Raw genomic sequence first — 20,150 nt, forward strand, 5'->3', positions numbered from 1 at the left:
AATAGCTTTAACTAGTTTTTTAGTGCATTTAAACTGTTTTGTTTTGACCTGGGTTTTATTTGTTTTTGATGTAATTTCCTTTCATCTGAACTTATTTTTAAGATCTGTGTAGTAAAATACACTTCAATCTCATTAGGGAGAAAAAGGTATTTCCTCTTTCTCTTCTAAAATTCTCTTGTTTCATAGAAGTGATTTTTTTCCCTGAGCTCATACAACTTTGGTCCATTTCTATTGCTGAACAATTTTTTTGTCAGAGGTACCATGATTTTTCCAATACACGTATCCTTAAATTGGATTTACTGCTCATTACTTATGCTGTCCAGATGACTCAAGACTAGTCCAAAGCAGGCCTACTGTATCTTGTTCACTGGAGAAAGCAGTCAAGCCTGACATAAAAATATATATATAAAGGTTTATCTTCAACTTCCCCATCTGGTACCAAAGTGTTAGCAGATGTCACTTTATAAAGATGGAAAGCAAGTTACTTTATAAGAGCTTGTGCATTTATTTCACAACAGACATATTGTTGTGGGAAGTCAGGGACCCCAAACAGAGGGATGGGCTGGAGCCATGGCAGAGGAACGTAAATTGTGAAGATTTCATGGACATATATCAGTCCCCAAAATTGATACTTTTGTAATTTCTTATGCCTGTCTTTACTGCAATCTCTGAACATAAATTGTGAAGATTTCATTTTAATATGGACGTTTATCATTTCCCTAATAATACTCTTATAATTTCTTATGCCTGTCTTACTTTAATCTCTTAATCCTGTTATCTTTGTAAGCTGAGGATGTATGTCACCTCAGGATCACTACTGTACAAATTGATTGTAAAATGTGTGTTTGAACAATATGAAATCAGTGCACCTTGAAAAATATCTGAGTAACAGTGATTTTAGGGAACAAGGGGAGACAACCATAAGGTCTGACTGCCTGCAGGGTTGGGCAGAATAGAGCCACATTTTCTTCAGATGTGCAAGTAGGAGAGATATTGCTAAATTCTTCTCCTAGCAAGGAATATTAAATATTAAGACCCTTAGGAAAAGAACTGCATTCCTGGGGAGGTCTATAAATGGCCGCTGTGGAGTCTCTGTCTTATGTGGTTGAGATAAGGACTGAAATATGCCCTGGTCTCCTGCAGTACCCTCAGGCTTATTAGGGTGAGAAAATCCCACCCTGGTGAATTTGAGGTCAGACCGGTTCTCTGCTCTCAAACCCTGTTTTCTGTTGTTTAAGATGTTTATCAAGACAATACGTGCATAGCCGAACATAGACCCTCATCAGTAATTCTAATTTTGCCCTTGCCTTGTGATCTTGCTTTGCCCTCTGCCTTGTGATCTTTACTGGCCTCAGAAGCATGTGAACTTTGTTCTCCTTTTTTGCCCTTTGAAGCATGTGATCTTTGTGACCTACTCCCTGTTCGTACACCCCCTCCCCTTTTGAAATCCCTAATAAAACTTGCTGGTTTTACAGCTCAGGGGCATCATGGACCTACCAATATGTGATGTCACCCCAGTGGCCCAGCTGTAAAATTCCTCTCTTTGTACTCTTTCTCTTTATTTCTCAGACTGGTCGACACTTAGGGAAAATAAAAGAACCTACATTGAAACATTGGGGGACAGTTCCCCTGATAACATATAATCAGTTTTGTTACAGGACAAAAAGACTCATCTAGCACCAGGAAGAAAATAAATCCCCTTCGAAGGAACAAATACTAGAAGTTATTTTCACTGCTCAACTGAATACTGGTGTTGAATGGAGAACACTGCAAAGAGGTGAAATGCATACAAGTAAAATGCATCCTTGAGCGTCTTCTCTAGGAAACTCAGACTGACCTAGCCCAAGGACCTAACAACCAAAGGAAGACCCGTTAGATAGGAAGAAGCAGAACAAGGCTCTTACTGACTTACACAGTACTATAAAAGACTACTTACAAGAGGGAAATTCTAAATTTAGAAAGAAATTTTCAACTAAAATATTTAATAATAGCTTTTCATTTGAACTACTAAATGCAAATATATTTTGTTCTTTAACCACCTTGTTAGAATGGATAAACAGGTCACTGAATCAGTTTTCATCTTACCCTGAAAAATCAGCAGAATATTGTCCATAGTCAAAGATATAGACTCGAGTAACTTGGCACACTGTGAGGTATCCCAGAGCAAACACAAAGCAGTAACTGGAAAACAAAAATAAGCTACATTAATGAAGATAAAAGACTCATTTTGTTAAAGAGTACATTTTAAAGCAATTTATTAGCTAAATGGCATGGTTCAGAAATTAAATACTACTAGATCTACTCTACAAACAGCCTTCTTTAATAAATTAGGAACACTCTTTTCTAGCATCTGCTTCAGTTTACTTGACTATCATCTTCAATGGTAAATTCATTTTATTTATTTCCTTCTGAGAGACATACACACACCAATTTATATATCTGAAAGTCATGATCATGAGCATAAATATGTGGTTAGTATGTGTTCCATTTATTCCTCCTTTCTAGGACACAAAAGTTAGCACAAAAATATTTGGCTAAGGTATACATTAAACAAATTCTTAATAGAATTTTGAAAAAAACTTGTCCTCGATAGTCTAAAAGCATACCGTCTTAGTGTGAGTTGGGTGGCATTTACACACATTTCATAGCCATGAACACTTAGTGATTTCTACAACTTAAGATGCTTGGAATATAGTTACAATTAAAAACACAGCATGGGAAAAAGAACTTATATATCAACAAGAGAGAAGAGAACCCCAGAAACAGACTCCAGAATACTTAACATTGAATAGGATGAAGGCTGCAATGCAAATTATCAGGGAATGGATGAGTTGTTATTTAATTGGTTCAAAGTCTGGGTGGGGAAAAGAAAGCTATGCCTTCATCTCACACCAAAACAATTCTATGTGGATTAATGAATTACATGTAAAATATACAAGTACAACAAATAGGAACTGTGACTAAATATTCAAATGTTCTGAAATTGGGGAAGGACTTTCTAAACATATATGATATTGAAGAAATCAAGGGGGGAAAACTTTAATAAAAAAAAAAAAAATTGACCAAATAAAAATCTTTGTCATGTAGGCAGTTCAGGTGGTTTTATGAAAGTTCTTTTCAAACTTTTGACAAATAGTTAATTATAATCTTTTGAATTATTCCTGAGCAACGAACAGGGAAGGAGAGCTTCCTAATCCAAATGTTTAACAAAGTTAATATATTCATGATTGCTATATCTGACAAAATAGCATATATGGATACCCATACACAAAGCATTGAAAAATCAAATTTAAAATAATTTCTAAAAATTATGTGGCAGACTGCACTTTCCAAAGATGCCCAAAACAGTATCTCCCATTTCATATGCTCTTCTGCAGCCTGTGCTGCTCTCTGTCAAGAGGAGGAGTCTACCTCTCTGCCCACTTTGAGTGTGGGTAGCCTTCTAACTGCACAGACCAGCGGATTACAGAAGCAACATTTTGCTAGTTCCAGGTGCGAACCATAATTAACCTGGCAGTTTCTACTTTTTGCCTTTTAGAAGTTGGTTGTTGGGAAGAAGTGTGACTATCCTGAGACCACTACATGTAGAGATTCTGGAGGATGAGAGACCATGCACAGAAAGAGAGAGAGAGAAAGAACAAGAGAGAAAAGGTGGGATAAAGGAAGGGTTGGGGATTGGGTTGGGTCTAGGCCCTAATCAAGGACCTGATCACACACATCTAGGGGAGGAAGCAAGGAAGGAAAGAGGGGTGAAGGAGAGAGGAGCGGGGTGGAAATGGAGAGTGAGGCACCAAGGAGCACCAAGTGGTTAAGTGGTTAGACATGTGAGTGAGGAAGCTAATTCCACATGAAAAAAAGATGATGCTATCCAGTGGAATCCTTCCTGAACTGCTTACCCACAGTCATAAGCAACCTAATACAGAGTATCACTTTGTTTTAAGCCACTATGTTTTGATATAATGACATAATCAAAACAGAAACTGATAACTGAAAATGGGGTGCTACTGTAACCAAACACCTTCATGGAATATGTCAGATAAGCCGTTTCTAAGAATCCTAAGGGCATGCCTCTTAGACATTCTCTGATAGATTAAAAAAAAGTTTTTAAGAAGCTCAAGGGTGTTGTCACACAGCACCCCGACTCTGAAAGTAGAAAGGAGGCTGTCTAAAAGAGATTTGTGGGTGTAGTTTCTGTCTAATGTAGAAGATTACAATTAGATACACAGGAAGCCCACATAGTTCTCTAATGGGCTTATAAAAGATTAGGCTGAAAAGGAGAGACAGTTCAAAATGAAAAGAGATGTTTAGGTCCCCAAATTTTACCCATAGGAAGCAGTCTAGCAAAGCTATTCAAATGCAAAACCTGACCATTTCTTATGAAAAAGGATGACTAGTCCATGGTGTGGAGTCAAGAGCTCAGAGGATGAAGCCAAAAGCCACACAGATGCACTCAAGGGACTGGGTCTGGGCCCTAATCAAGGAACTGACCATACATATCTGTCTGGATTTCACAATCACCGTGGACTAGGGCTGAGAAGCATCTTACAGTACGATAGTTTTCATTAACAATAGTGTCTCCTACAGCCGTCCTATTGCTGATCATCCCTGGACACTAGGTGTGTGAGGGGCAAAAAGCTTGCCTATTAGTTCACTGGCCTTCAGATCAAAAAGAACTGTACTTGGGGACCCACCCCAAGAAGCCTCATCCAGGCCTGACTTAGATGACAAGATCAGGAACTTGAGCTTGATGTCCTAATGAGATGAGACTTTGGGGATCCTGGGAGGAAAGTGAATAACCTTTCATGTAGGATTCATGTGAACTGTGGGGGCCAGAGGACTGGCTGTCTTTCAAGACTGCTGCCATCAACAACATCCCTCCCTGTTGTACATGTCTAACTCTTTACATCAAGAGCTGAAAGAAACTTCTTGCTATAGTTTGGATGATTGCCTCCTCTAAAACTTCATGTAGAAATCTGATCTCTAATGCTGGAGGTGGGGTCTAATGGTAGGTGTTTGGGTCATGGGGGCAGATCCCTCATGAATAGATGAATGCCTTCCCTGGGGGATGAGGAGGTGAGTGAGTTCTCACTCTATTTATTCCCTTGAGAGCTGGTTGTTAAAAAGAGCCTGGCACCTCCCTGCTTTCCTCCTCTCTGGCCACGTGGTCTCTGCATACACCGGCTCCCCTTCACCTTCTGCCACACGTAGAAGCAGCCTGAGGCCCTCACCAGAGACAGATGCTCAATGTTGAACTTTCTAACCATCAGAACCATAAGCCAAATAAACCCTTTCTCTTTATAAATTACCCTGTCTCAGGTATTTCTTTATAGAAACACTAAATTAAGACACTTTCCTGTCCCACCCCCCTTGAATCTATGCTAGACTTAGTAACTTGTTTTTACCAATAGAATACAGTGCAAATCATAGACAGAATTAAAAACAAAAATCACATGATATCTCAACAGACGCAGAAAAAGGATTTGACAAATATCCTGCATGCCTCTATGATTAAAATCCACAGCAAAATTGGTATACAAGGGACATACCTTAATGTAATAAAAGCCATCTATGACAAACCCACAGCCAACATAACACCGAATGGGGAAAAGTTGAAAGCATTCTTGCCGAGAACAGGAACAAGACAAGGATGCCCACTCTCAGCACTCCTCTTCAACACAGTACTGGAAGTCCTAGCTAAAGCAATAAGAAAGAAAGACAGACAGAAAGAGAGAAAGAGAGAGGAGAAAAGAAAAGGGCATCCACATCAGTAAAAAGGAAGTCAATTTACCTTGAAAACCCTAAGGACTCCTCCAGAAAGCTCCTAGAACTTATTGATAAAAGAATTCAGCAAAGTTTTCTGGATACAAGATTAATGTACACAAATCCATAGCTCCTCTATACACCAAACAGCAACAAAGTGGATAATCAAATCAGTAATTCAACCCCTTTTACAACAGCTGCAAAAAAATAAAATACTAAGGAATACACCTAACCAAGGAGTCAAAAGACTACTACAAGGAAAACTACAAAACACTGCTGAAGGAAATCATAGATGACACAAACAAATGGAAACACATCCTATGCTCATGGATGGGTAGAATCAGTATTATGGAAATGACCATACTGCCAAAAGCAATTTACAAATTCAATGCAATCCCCATCAAAATACCACCATCATTCTTCACAGAGTTAGAAAAAGCAGTTCTAAAATTCATATGGAACCAAAAAAGAGCCCGTATAGCCAAAGCAAGACTAAGCAAAAAGGACAAATCTGGAAGCATCACACTACCTGACTTCAAACTATACTATAAGGCCATAGTCACAAAAACAGCATGGTACTGGTATAAAAATAGGCACTCAGACCAGCGGAACAGAATACAGAACCCATAAATAAACCCAAATACTTAGAGCCAACTGATCTTCAACAAAGCAAACAAAAACATAAAATGGGGAAAGAACACCCTTTTCAACAAATGGATTTAATTGGCTAGCCACACGTAGGAGAATGAAACTGGATCCTCATCTCTCACCTCATACAAAAATCAACTCAAGATGGGTTAAAGACTTAAATCTAAGAACTGAAACTATAAAATTCTAAAAGAAAACATTGGAAAACCCTTCTAGACTTTGGCTTACGCAAGGATTTCATGACCAAGAACCCAAAAGCAAATGCAATAAAAACAAAGATAAATAGTTGGGACCTAATTAAACTGGAGAGCTTTTGCATAGCAAAAGGACAGTCAGCAGAGTAAACAGACAATCCACAGAGTGGGAGAAAATCTTTACAACCTATACATCTAACAAAGGACTAATATCCAGAATCTACAACAAACTCAATCAGTAAGAAAAAAACAAACAATCCCATCAAAAAGTGGGCTAAGGACATGAATAGACAGTTCTCAAAAGAAGATATACAAATGGCCAACAAACATATGAAAAAATGCTCACATCACTAATGATCAGGGAAATGCAAATCAAAACCACAATGCGATACCACCTTACTCCTGTAAGAATGGTCATAATAAAAAAAACAGTAGATAACGGTGTGGATGTAGTGATCAGGGAACACCTCTACATTGCTGGTGGGAATGTAAACTAGTACAGTCACCATGGAAAGCAGTGTGGAGATTCCTTTAAGAATTAAAAGTAGAACTACCATTTGATCCAGCAATCCCACTACTGGGTATCTACCCAGAGGAAAAAAAAGTCATTATTTGAAAAAGATACTTGCACATGCATGTTTATAGCGCACAATTCACGACTGCAAAATTGTGGAACCAACTCAAATGCCCATCAATCAACAAGTGAATAAAGAAACTGTGGTGTGTATGTGTATATATATATATATATAATGGAATACTACTCAGCCATAAAAAGGAACAGCATTTGCAGTGACCTGGATGAGACTGGAGACTATTACTCTAAGCGAAGTAACTCAGGAATGGAAAACCAAACATCGTATGTTCTGGTACGTGGGAACTAAGCTATGAGGATGCAAAGGCATAAGAATGATACAATGGACTTTGGGGACTTGGGAGGAAGAGTGGGAGGGGGGCAAGGGATAAAAGATTACAAATATGGTACAGTGTATACTGCTTGGGTGATGGGTGCACCTTGATACAGCGTATCATGACTGTAGCCAGTACAGCTTCAACAGAAAACAAACAAAAAACCAAAATCTCATTAACATAAGCAAAAATATTAACCAACGTTCATATTGGAACTACATTCATTTGCCAATAATGTGAGCAATTACTTTACTAAATAGGATAGTAACCAAGCATTTATTCATAGTCATTTTGGTCAAATTACAGTTGAATTGCAGCCATAAGTTAGCTGTGAGAGTTCAGAAAAAAACAAACCAAAAAAATCAATGAAAGTGTTTTGTGAGAATCAACGAGCTATACAGAACTGAAAATAAAGGATATTCTATTCTCATTATTATTTGTAAATTGTGCACTAAGTCTGTTAAATTTGTAAAATTTACAATAAACTCATGTATGCATATTTATGAATTTTTTTCTAGAAAGCCAGTTAGTTGGTACTCACCAATATACCCCACTAGCCACGTGTAGTTACTGAGCTCTTGAAATGTGCCTAGTATAAACTGAGATAAGCTGCAATTGTAAAATACACCTCAGATTTTGAAGACTAAGTATAAAAACAAAAATTGTTTTCATTGATTATACTTTGAAATATTATTTTGGCTATATTGGGTAAAATGAAATGTTATTACTAAAATATATTACTTAATGTGCTTTTTTTTCAGTTTTTAAACTGACTACTGGAATTTTTTTTTTTTTATTATACTTTAAGTTCTAGGGTACTATTTCTAGGTACACTCGTGCATAGTACTGTTGCAGTGTTTGTTCATGTTATTGTGTGTGTGTGTGTACCCATTCAAATGTAATCTTCTTTATATCAGTATATATGTATACTCCTCTTCCTTGTATAGTGGTGTGTGATGTTCGCCTCCCGTGTAAGTGATCTCATTGTCAGTTCCCATCCTATGAGGAGAAATTCATCGGTGTTTTGGTTTTCTGTGATAGTTTGCTTAAGATGTGTTTTTCCAGCGCATCATGTCCTACAAAGGACATTTGTTTTATGTCTGATCATATTCCTTTTTTGTGGTGGTATATGTATTAAGCCAGTCCTGTCACAGATGGACATTTGGGTTGATTCCAAAGTCTTTGCTATTGTGAATAGTGCGCATAAACATACCGTGTAGAAATATGATAGTAAATATATATAAAAATAGCCAGCCTGACTTTGAGTCCTATTGGTCTATATATACCAGTAATTGTATGGCCGGGTCATATGGTACATCTAGTTCTAGATCCTTGAGGAATCGCCATTATGTTTTCCATAATGTTGAACTCAGTTTACAATCCCACCAACAGTGTAAAAGTGTTCCTACTTTTCCACATTCCTCTCCAGCCACCTGTTGTTTGCCTGACTTTAAGATTGCCATTCTAACTGGTGTGAGATGGGTATCTCATTGTGGTTTTGATTTCATTTCTCTGATGGCCAGTGATGATGAGCATTTTTTCATGTGTCCTTTGGCTGTGATGAATGTCGTCTTCTGGAAATGTCGTGTTCATATCTTTGCCCACTTTTGATGGGGTGTTTGGTTTTATCTTGGTAAAGCGTTTGAGTTCTTTGTAGATTCTGGGGATATAAGAGCCTGGCATGCCAAGACAATTCTAGTCAAAAGAACAAAGCTGGAGGGCAATCACACTGTAGGTTCAAAACTATACTACAAGGCCACAGTAAACACAAAACAGTAATGGAGAGTACACTGGTAGCCAAAACATGTAGATACGGACAATAATGGAACGAAGCAGCACAGTCCTCAGAATTAATACCACACATCTCAAGCCAATCTGATTTGGCAAACCTGAGAGAAGAAGAAATGGGGAAAGGATTCCCACCTAGTTAATAAATGGATGTGTGAAAAATGAGAACCTCAGGCCATAAGCTAGGGAAAGCTGAATGGATCCTTTCATTACTCCTTATAGAAATTAATTCAAGATGTGTTGGTTGTTCGAGAGGAAATTAACATGATGTAAGCCTATTATCGACGTATGAAGAAACCCCTAGAAGACCAAACCTAAGGTCGTACAACGGTATAGTACCATTCAATTACATTTGGACTCAGAGCGCCACATAGGCATGGCAAGGACTTCATGCTCTACAGAATGACATCAAATATAGCGAACGGCGAGCACAAAAGTCACCAAATATAGACAGAAGAATGTACTAAATGATCAATCGCTGTAAATAGCTTAAACTGCACCAGCACGAGACAGATATATCTTTACCATAGGGCACACACGTATTCGTGACACAATAGGCAAAGCCATACAGTAATTGGAATCAAGCCCAAATGCTCCAATACGCAGAAATTTGCAATCGTACCTCATCTACGTATGACTGTTTTAAATTATTAATTATTATTTTTTTCTAGAGGACAGAGTCTTGCATTGTGGTTGCCTCAACGCTGGAGTAAGCACCGATGGAGCATACTACGCAGCCAGATCTGCTCAAGCTCACTGCAACCTCCACCTCCCAGGTTCAAGCGATTCTCCTGCCTCGGCCTCTCGAGTAGCTGGGACTATAGGCACCCGCCATCACACCCAGCTAATTTTTGTAATTTTAGTAGAGATAAGGTTTCACCATTTGGCCAGGCTGGTCTTGAACTCCTGACCTCAAGTGATCCACCTGCCTCAGCCTCCCAAAGTGCTGGAATTACAAGCATGAGCCACCATGCCCAGCCAGAAATCTTTAAATTATATCTGTGGCTTGCATTGTATTTCTATCACACAGTGCTAGACAGTTTTCCTGAAAAAAGGAAAACAGACACAGCCAGTGGGGCTTTTCACGTTTTTGCCACTCTCTCTACCTAGAATATGGATCTGACGGCTGCTGTAGCAGCCATCTTGTACCCGTGAGGTAATAAGCTAAGAGGCAGAACAAGAGGGGAAACCTGGTTCTTTAATGACATTGTTGAGCTGCTATACCAGCTCTGGACAATCTAACTTGAGAAACAATTCTAGGTGGTGGGGGTTTTTCCGTGTTTTGTTTTGTTTACTGTCTGTACAACTCCAAAAGCACATCAAACTTTTGTTGCTATCTTGTCTTTCGAATTAGACTGCAGGGAAGGGTGTTGGGAAAAGCCTTTGATTTTTCAAGTTCACACATCAGCAGAGAAAGCAGACATATAAGCCACTATGTGCACAAATTATTTTAAGTGCAACAGTCCATTTATGAATTTCACTGAATGTCTTCAAATAGAAGAATATACATGCAAATAAAATGCAGACCGACCTGGGCTGGATTTAAATAGCAGTCCCAATCACTTTTTATTATTCCTACCTGTGTGACCTTAGAAAGTGACTATCCTTCTGCATCCTGGTTCTCTCACTTCTAAAAGGTGGATGCACTATTCCAGGGATCCTGGCTACGGTAACCCCATCACCGTCATCTCACACTCCTTGCAACTGACTGGTTTATGGGTGGCAGAAAACTTAGGTCTGGTTGATGAAGCCTGACACAGAGCTTTTGGAAAGGCCTTTCTTACTCTTAGTGTGACACTTGCTGTTGGCACGTCTATATGTGCAGTGTCCATCTTTAGCTTACAAGGAGCTAGCCTGAGGACAAAGTCAATATGCTGAGATGGCAAAATAAAAAACAGAACTTGGTGTTTTGATGTCCTCATCGACACTGAGCTGCTGAATTAATGAAAACGAGGTGCCTTGTCTCATGACTTCTAGCTTCGAGAGGTAACCTTTCTCTGCTGTTTACACCATTCAGATACTACTATAAGTTGGGATTTCTGCTCTTCACAGCCAAAAGAATTCAGATATGATTATTACTAATATCAAAATAAAATCAACAGCTTCTGAAGAGTTCCAGAACAGAACATTTTCTTATTAATTGAACAAGAACTGCTGAATTGCTGCCTTATTTCAAAAGGTGAAACCACATCTAAAATATCTGTTCACTTAGGTGTTAGATATAGAGTGGAAATTGCTCAGGGAAATTGCTAATTCCCATGTAGCAGCAACTATGGGAATTAACGAACTAGAAAGGCTGAAGAGAACTAAAAACGAATTCTTCTCAAAAAAGGAAAACAGGTGATGTCACCAAAAGGTTCAAAATCCTGATGGGAATGAAAACAAAAACTAACAAATGAGTGTTTTAACACGATGAAATCAAATTAAACTGTTTACTCTCCAAAGTTCTCAGGCTTAGACGGCTTTGGTTGTAGCCCAACTGCACAAAAGGCTTGCACATTTGAATACTAACTTTTTTCTCTCTATTTTGCCTTCCCCTCTGTTTATATTTTCCAAGACTGTTACTATGTACCTCTTGTTTTATAGTGTTTTATGCATTTTTTTGAAAAGTCAGAGGAATTACATTACCTGATTTCAAGACTAAGTATGAAACTTCAGTAACCAAAACAGTATGACATTGGCCTAAAGTTAGACACATAGATCAATGAACAGAATAAAGAGTAGAGAAATAAAGTCATACATAGATGGTAAACTGCAATTCAAAAGGAAAAAGTATTTGCAACAAACAGTGCTGGGACAAATGAACATACATACAGAAAAAATAAATTCCAACCCTTGTCTCTTAACATACACAAAAATTAACTCGATATGGATCACTGATCTAGGCACAAAAACAAGAACTGTAAAACTTCTAGAAGAAACTATTCATAAACCAAGGGCAGACACAGATTTCTTAGTAAAAGATAAAAAGCTCCGAACTAAAAAATCAAATTCACTTCATCAAGATTTAAAAGTTCTGCTCTTCAAAACTCACCACTAAGGAAATGAAAAGGCAAACATAGGTTGAAAACATTTTTTCATAATTTATCTATCTGACAAAGGACTTACATCCAAAACATAGAAATAATGAATTATAACAAAAATTAAACCCAACAGTCAACAGATATGAACAAAATGTCCCAAAAGAAGATATACAATTCGTCAAACAGCACAGGAAAAAATGTTTGACATCATTAATCATCAGCGAAATCTAAATTAAAATCACAGTGAAATATCGCTATATCCGTTAGACTGAGCACCATGGAAAAGGCTGAGAACACCGACTGCTGGCGGGAACGGAAAGGAACTGGCGCTCGTATACATTGCCAGTGGGAGTGTAGAATGGTACAATCACTTTGGGAAGTTTGGCAATTTCTTACTGGATTAAAATACTTTTATCTGATGCCCCAGCAATTCCTTTCCTAGGTGTTTACACAAGAGATATGAAAATACGTATCAACAAAAAGACTTGAAGAATGTTTCAGAAGTTTTACTCCTAATAGCCCATTCTTGAATTTTTAAACGACTCAAATGTCCATTAATAGGTGAAAGGATACATAAATTGAGATATATTCATACAGTGGAAGAAAAAGGAACAAACTGTGAAACACAACAACAGGACTGAGTTTTTTAAACATTAAGCTGAGTAAAAAATGCCAGACACAAAAGATTACAGAACGTATGATTCCATTGCTATGAAATTCTAGAGCAAGCTAAATTGATCTATAGTGACAGAAAGCAGATCATTGGTTGCAGAAGACAGGATGGACTGACTGCAAAAGATCACGAAGGAACTTTCTGGGACAAGTGAAATGTGCTATATCTAGATTTAGGGTGGTAGTCACACCGGTCTATACATTCGTCCAAGCTCATGGAACAGGCAGCTTTATTTTATTTTGGATAAGTTGTACTTAAATAAAACTGATTAAGAAATTATTTGGAAACAAACAATTTTTGCACAAGCCCTTTGCAGATTCGTTCTTATCCTGGGGTCCCAGGGTTCAGTTTGCATCTTTGCTCCATTTACATTCATTTTCAAGAGGAAATGGGCACAGTGTGCAGTGCCCCTAAACAATTACAATAGTAACATCAAAGATCACTGATCTCAGATCACCATAACAGAGACAATAATGTTTGAAGTGTTGTCAGAACTATCAAATGTAACACAGAGACACTAAGTGAACACATGTTGCTGGAAACCAACATTGATGAATCCAATGCTGGGTGCAGGGATGTCACAAACTTTCTGTTTGTTTAACAAAAAGAAAAAAGGCAGTATCTATGGTGCACAATAAAATGGAATGCAATAAAACAGGTGTGCCCATATTTGTTTAACCTGAATTATAGTTCCTACCGGAAAGGCAGAAGGAATACCGAATAAGGAGCTGTTATTGCTCCAGGCCTAAAAAGCTTGCAAGCCTCACTGAAATAGGCTTTTTATTAAACAGCTTTATTGAGGTATAATTGACACACCATGAAATTTACTTATTGTAAGTGTACAATTTAACAATTTTTAGTAAATGTGTAGAGTTGTGTGACCATCCCTGCAAGACCACTGCCCCAAGAGTTCCCTTGTGGTTACTTGCAGTACCCCCTAATTGTACCCTCAACCCTAGGCAACCACCGATCATTTTCTGTCTCTAGATCTGTCTTTTCTGGGAATCTCATGTAAATAAAATAATACAATATGTAGTCTTTTGTATCGGGCTTCGTCCACGTAGCATGCTCTTGAGGTTCATCCGTGTTGCAGCATATCTCGGCAGTTTGTTCTTTGTAAACTGCTGAATAGTATTCCATTGCATGAACATGCCACATTTCGTTTATCCTTTCACCAGCCAGTGAATATCTGGGCTGTTTGAAGCTTTTGGCTATTATGAATAATGCTACTTGATGTGGACATATGTTTTTACCCTGGGTAGAAACCTAACAACATAATTTTCAGGGCATATGGTAAGTTAATGTTTAACTTTCAACCAAAATGTTTTCCAAAGTGACTGTAATTTTTATGCTCCTGTAAGCAATGTATGAAGATTCCAGTTTCTTCATATCCTCACTAATGCTGGGTATTGTCAGTCTTTTAAACTACATCCATTCTAATGGATATATAGTGGTTATTATATATCGTAGTTTTAATTTCATTACAGTTTTAATTTGCAATTCACTAATGACTAGTGATCTTGAGCATCTTTTAATTTGCATATTAGCCATGAAATGTCTAACCAGCAGTTTTGTCCATCTTTAAATTGGGTGGTCTTCTTAGTATTGATTGTACGAGTTCTGTACACCTTCCAGACCCAAGTCCTGTATCAGACACATGTTTTGCAAGTATTTTTCTTCTGTGGCTTATCTCTTCATTTTCTTAAAGGTGTCTTTTGAATAGCAAAAGTTTTAAATTCTGAAAAACGAGTATTCAATTTTTTTATTTTATTATGATTTATTTTTAATTTTTTTTTGAGACAGGTTCTCACTGTTTCCCAGGCTGGAGCACAGTGGTACAATCATAGCTCAATGTACCTTGGACTCCTGGGTTCAAGTGATCTTCTTGCCTTAGCCTTCCAAGCAGCTAAGACTACAGGTGTGCACCACCACATTGGGGTACTTTTCTACTTAAAAACAACTGGGTCTTACTATGTTGCCCAGGCTGGTCTCAAACTCCTGGCCTCAAGCAATCCTCTTCCCTCGGCTTCCCAAAGTGCTGGGATCATAGGCATGTGCTACCACACCCAGCCAATTTTATTCTTTATGGACAATTCCTTGGTTGCCATACCTAAGAAGTCTTTGCCCAACCGAAAAGTCACAGTTTCTCCCATATTGTCTTCTGAAGTTTTAAAGGTTTAGCTGCTACATTTAGGACTACAATGCATTTTAGGTTGATTTTTATGTATGATGTGAGGTAAGGATCAGGTTCATTTCTGTGCATATAGAAACCTGATTGTCCCAGCACTGTGTATTGAAAAAACTATACTTTTCCAACTGCCTTGGCACTTTTGTCAAAACTCAACTGACCATAAAGGTTTATTTCGGAACTCTCCATTTTGTTGCAAAGATTTATATGTCTATCCTTATGCCAATAGCACAGTGTCTTGATCACAGTAGCATTAGTTGTGAAACTCAGGAGTATAAATCCTTAAACTCTGTTGTTCCTTTTCAAAATTATCTCGGTTATTTAAGGTCCTTAGTATTTCCATATAAATTTTAGGAAAAGCTTAAAACCTGCCAGTGTTTCTGTTAGGAATTGCATTAAATCTACAGATGAATTTGTGAAGAAATTCCATCTTAACAATGTAAAGTCTTCCAACTCATAAGTATAAAATACTTCTCCATTTAATCTTCCTTCTCTCAGGAATGTTTTATAGTTTTCAAGTGCAATTGCAATTATTTTATTAAATTTATTCCTAAGTATTTTATTCTTTTTGATGTTGCTGTGAATGGAATTGTTTTTATACCTGCATTTCTGGACTCTCAATTTGTAGTATATAGAAATATAACTGATTTTGTACACTGATCTTATAAACTGCAACCTTGCCAGCCTCATTTATTAGTCCCAAGAGTATTTTTCTCTGGCTATTCTAACACTCCTCTGGTTTCTGTTTGCATGGCTTACATCTTTTCCACTCTTTTACCTTCAACCTATTCATGTCTTTATAGTGTTTTTCTTGTAGATAACAAACATATGGTTAGATTTTGTTTTTCATCCAGTCTGACAACTTCTGACTTCTGATTGATATTTACTGTAAGTATTTATATGGTTAGATTTAACTGCTATTTGTTTTAGCTATGTCTCAGGCCTTTTTTGTTCCTCCTTTAGTGCCTTCTTTTGTATTAAACAAATATTTGGTAGTGAACTATTTTAATTCCTCTGTTGATTCTTTCAATGTATACTTTTTTTTTCAATGTATAGTTATTTAGCAACTGCTCTAGGAATTACCACGTGTCTCATTTCATCACAATCTATTTCAGATTAATACTGACTTAATTCTGATAAAATATGGCCAGCTTGCTCCAATACAGCTTCATTTTCTGTCATCCTTTGAGCTACTACTGTCATATATATGGCATCTACAAATTTTACAATACCAATAATATAGCATTACAGTTATTGCTTTAAACACTGTTACGTCCTTTAAAAAATCAAGAAAAGAGAGATGCATACAGACTTCCACATTTACTCACCTGTTTACCATTTCTGGAGCTTCTCATTCCTTCCTATGCACTTCCTTTCGACCTTAAGGACTTCCTTTGGAATTTCTTATAAAGCAGGTTTTTGTTTATCGTGGAATGTCTTTACTAAACCTTCATTTCTGAAGGATAATTTTGCTGGATATACAACTTGTAGTTAAAAATTTTTTCTTCAGCATTTTGAATATGTCATTCTATTTCCTTCTGGCCTCCACTGTTCTGATAAGAATTTTATCATTGCTGTCTCTAAAATGAGTTGTTTTTCTCTCACTGCTCTCAAGATATTCTCCTCATCTTTGTCTTTCAGCAGTATGACTTAGTGAAGATCTATTTGTGTTTATCCTACTTGAGGTCTGTTGAGCTTCTTGGATCCACAGATTAATGTTTTACATCAAATTTGGGATGTCAATGGCCATCATTTCCTCAAATGCTTTTTCTGTCCCTTTCTCTCTCCCCTCTGTTTTGTAACTCAGGTTAAACATTGTTGGTGCATGGGATATTATCCCATAGGCCTCTGAAGCTCTGTTTATTTTTCTTCAATATTTTTTATACCTTTTTTCTTCAGATTGGCTAATACCTTTGACATACCCTTAAGTTCACTGATTCTTCGGCCATTGCAAATCACTATGTTGCACTTATTGTGAATTTTTCATTTCGATTCATTACTTTTCAGCTCTAGGACTTTCATTTGTTTCCTTTTCAAAGTTTCCATTTCTTTATTTATATTCCCTATTTGTTAAATTATGATCCTCCTTATCTTAGTTCCTTAAATGTATTTATAACAGTTGTTTTGTCTGGTAAACCCAACATCTGGGTCTGTTTAGAGGCGGTTTCAATTGACTGCTTTTTTCCTCGTTTCTCATAATTTTTTAAACTGGACATTTTAGATAATACATGACAGTAACTCTGGATTTTAATCAACTTTTTCTTGAGCACTGCTGTGCTGTTTTTGTTTCTTAGCCTGAAGTTAATCCACTGAATCCTTCTCACTCACGGTGAGAGCTGATGCAGCAGCTGATGTCTCTACTCAGTTTTTTAAAGCCTCAGTGTTATTTTTTTAGTCTCACTCTAGAGGTTGCCCCCGTGTCTGCATATCTGAGTGGTCAGTCAATGATTAGTCGGAGCTTATGCTTAAACACCCGAAGCAAGTAAGAGAGCTGCTCAAAGTTCCATCTTTTTCCAGTCAGCCCCAGCTCTTACTTTCCCCCAGGTCCTCTCAGGCCTCATCTGTTGTGAGATGCAGCCACCATCAGCCAGGGGTGTGTGGAGATCTCATCAAGTCCCTCGATGGCTCTCTCACTTCCAAGATATCCCTGTTAAATGATGGACCACCCTTAGGCTAGGAGAGCTGGAGGCATTCTGTTAGCTACTGCATGGGGTTCTCTGCCTTTCACTCCAAATCAAGTCAGCTGGTTTTCACGGCCAGCCTTGCCCTTGAAACCACCTTTGCAAACATTATAGTGGTAAGGGAGGTCTGACATAACTGACTCAAGCTTGCTTCTATCAGGCTAAACTGCTTTTGGAGGGGTTATAATAAACCTTTCTTGAACTGATCCTGCCCTTGTTCAAAAGTTGAAAGGGGACTGAGATTCCAAGATGGCTGAACAGGAACAGCTCCAGGCTACAGCTCCCAGCGTGAGCAACACAGAAGACGGGTGATTTCTGCATTTCCAACTGAGGTACCAGGTTCATCTCACTGGGGCGTGTTGGACAGTGGGTGCAGGACAGTGGGTGCAGCCCACCAAGTGAGAGCCAAAGCAGGCCAAGGCATCGCCTCACCTGGGAAGCACAAGGAGTAAGGGAATTCCCTTTCCTAGCCAAGAGAAACCGTGACACACAGCACCTGGAAAATCAAGTCACTCCCACCCTAATACTGTGCTTTTCCAAGGCTCTTAGCAAACAGCACACCAGGAGATTATATCCCACGCCGGGCTTGGAGGATCCCATGCCCACAGGGCCTCCTCATTGCTAGCACAGCAATCTGAGATCTAACTGCAAGACAGCAGCGAGGCTGGGGGAGGGGCATCCGTCATTGCTGAGGCTTGAGTAGGTAAACAAAGTGGCCTGGAAGCTGAAACCAGGTGGAGCCCAATGCAGCTCAAGGAAGCCTGCCAGCCTCTGTAGACTCCACCTCTGGGGATAGGGCAAAGCCAAACAAAAGGCAGCAGAAACCTCTGCAGATTTAAATGTCCCTGTCTGATAGCTTTGAAGAGAGTAGTGGTTCTCCCAGCATGGAGTTTGAGATCTGAGAACGGACAGACTGCCTCCTCAAGTGGGTCTCTGACCCCCAAGTAGCCTAACTGGGAGGCACCCCCCAGTAAGGGCAGACTGACACCTCACATGGCCAGGTACCCCTCTGAGATAAAGCTTCCAGAGGAATGATCAGGCAGCAACATTTGCTGTTCAGCAATATTCACTCTAATGCAGCCTCCACTGCCGATACCCAGGCAAACAGGGTCTGGAGTGGACCTCTAGCAAAAACTCCAACAGATCTTCAGCTGAGGGTCCTGACTGTTAGAAGGAAAACTAACAAACAGAAAGGACTTCCACACCAAAACCCCATCTGTACGTCACCATCATCAAAGACCAACAGTAGATAAAACCACAAAGAGGGGAAAAAAACAGAGCAGAAAAGCTGAAAATTCTAAAAATCAGAGCACCTCTCCCCCTTCAAAGGAATGCAGCTCCTCACCAGCAGCAGAACAAAGCTGGACGGAGAATGACTTTGATGAGTTGAGAGAAGGCTTCAGACGATCAAACTTCTCCGAGCTAAAAGAGGAAGTTCAAACACATCACAAACAAGCTAAAAACCTTGAACGAAGATTAGATGAATGGCTAACTAGAACAACCAATGTAGAAAAGTCCTTAAATGACCTGATAGAGCTGAAAACCATGGCACGAGAACTACGTAACAAATGCACAAGCTTCAATAAGCGATTCGATCAACTGGAAGAAAGGGTATCAGTGATTGAAGATCAAACTGATGAAATGAAACGAGAAGTTTGGGAAAAAAAGAGTAAAAAGAAACAAACAAAGCTCCTGAGAAATATGGGACTGTGTGAAAAGACCAAATCTACATCTGATGGGTGTACCCGAAAGTGATGGGGAGAATGGAACCAAGTTGGAAAACACTCTGCAGGATATTATCCAGCAGAACTTCCCCAACCTAGCAAGGCAGGCCAACTTTCAAATTCAGGAAATACACAGAAGGCCACAAAGATACTCCTCATGAAGAGCAACTCCAAGACACATAATTATCACATTCACCAAAGTTGAAATGAAGGAAAAAATGTTAAGGGCAGCCAGAAAGAAAGGTTGGGTTACCCACAAAGGGAAGAAGCCCATCAGACTAACAGTGGATCTCTCAGCAGAAACTCTACAAGCCAGAAGAGTGTGGGTGCCAATATTCAACATTCTTAAAGAAAAGAATTTTCAACTCAGAATTTCATATCCAGTCAAACTAAGTTTCATAAGCGAAGGAGAAATAAAATCCTTTACAGACAAGCAAATGCTGAGAGATTTTGTCACCACCAGGCCGGCCCCACAAGAGCTCCTAAAAGAAGCACTAAACATGGAAAGGAACAACTGGTACCAGCCACTGCAAAAACAGGCCAAAATGTAAAGACCATCGATGCT

The 20,150-nt window shown here is 38.6% G+C and overlaps 1 protein-coding gene across 4 annotated transcripts in view; it reads right to left on the reverse strand.

Annotated features, from left to right (window-relative positions):
• The window catches only part of MBOAT2 (membrane bound glycerophospholipid O-acyltransferase 2), a 147,057-nt gene that overhangs the window by 42,294 nt on the left and 84,613 nt on the right, over positions 1-20,150 (reverse strand). For 3 of the 4 annotated variants that reach the window (XM_017853497.1, XM_017853470.1, XM_017853479.1), the window contains one exon: positions 2,086-2,181. Coding sequence is in view for 3 of the 4 variants with exons in the window: in XM_017853470.1 (XP_017708959.1) it covers positions 2,086-2,181 (96 nt within the window). In the remaining variant the exon portion in view is untranslated. Of the gene's footprint in view, positions 1-2,085; positions 2,182-5,546; positions 5,567-20,150 lie in introns of those variants that run through there. The other variant, XM_017853487.1, reaches the window with a different exon arrangement.

This window comes from Rhinopithecus bieti, unplaced genomic scaffold (assembly GCF_001698545.2).
Source record: "Rhinopithecus bieti isolate Rb0 unplaced genomic scaffold, ASM169854v2 scaffold_1530, whole genome shotgun sequence".
In the NCBI taxonomy this organism is placed as follows: Eukaryota; Metazoa; Chordata; class Mammalia; order Primates; family Cercopithecidae; genus Rhinopithecus; species Rhinopithecus bieti.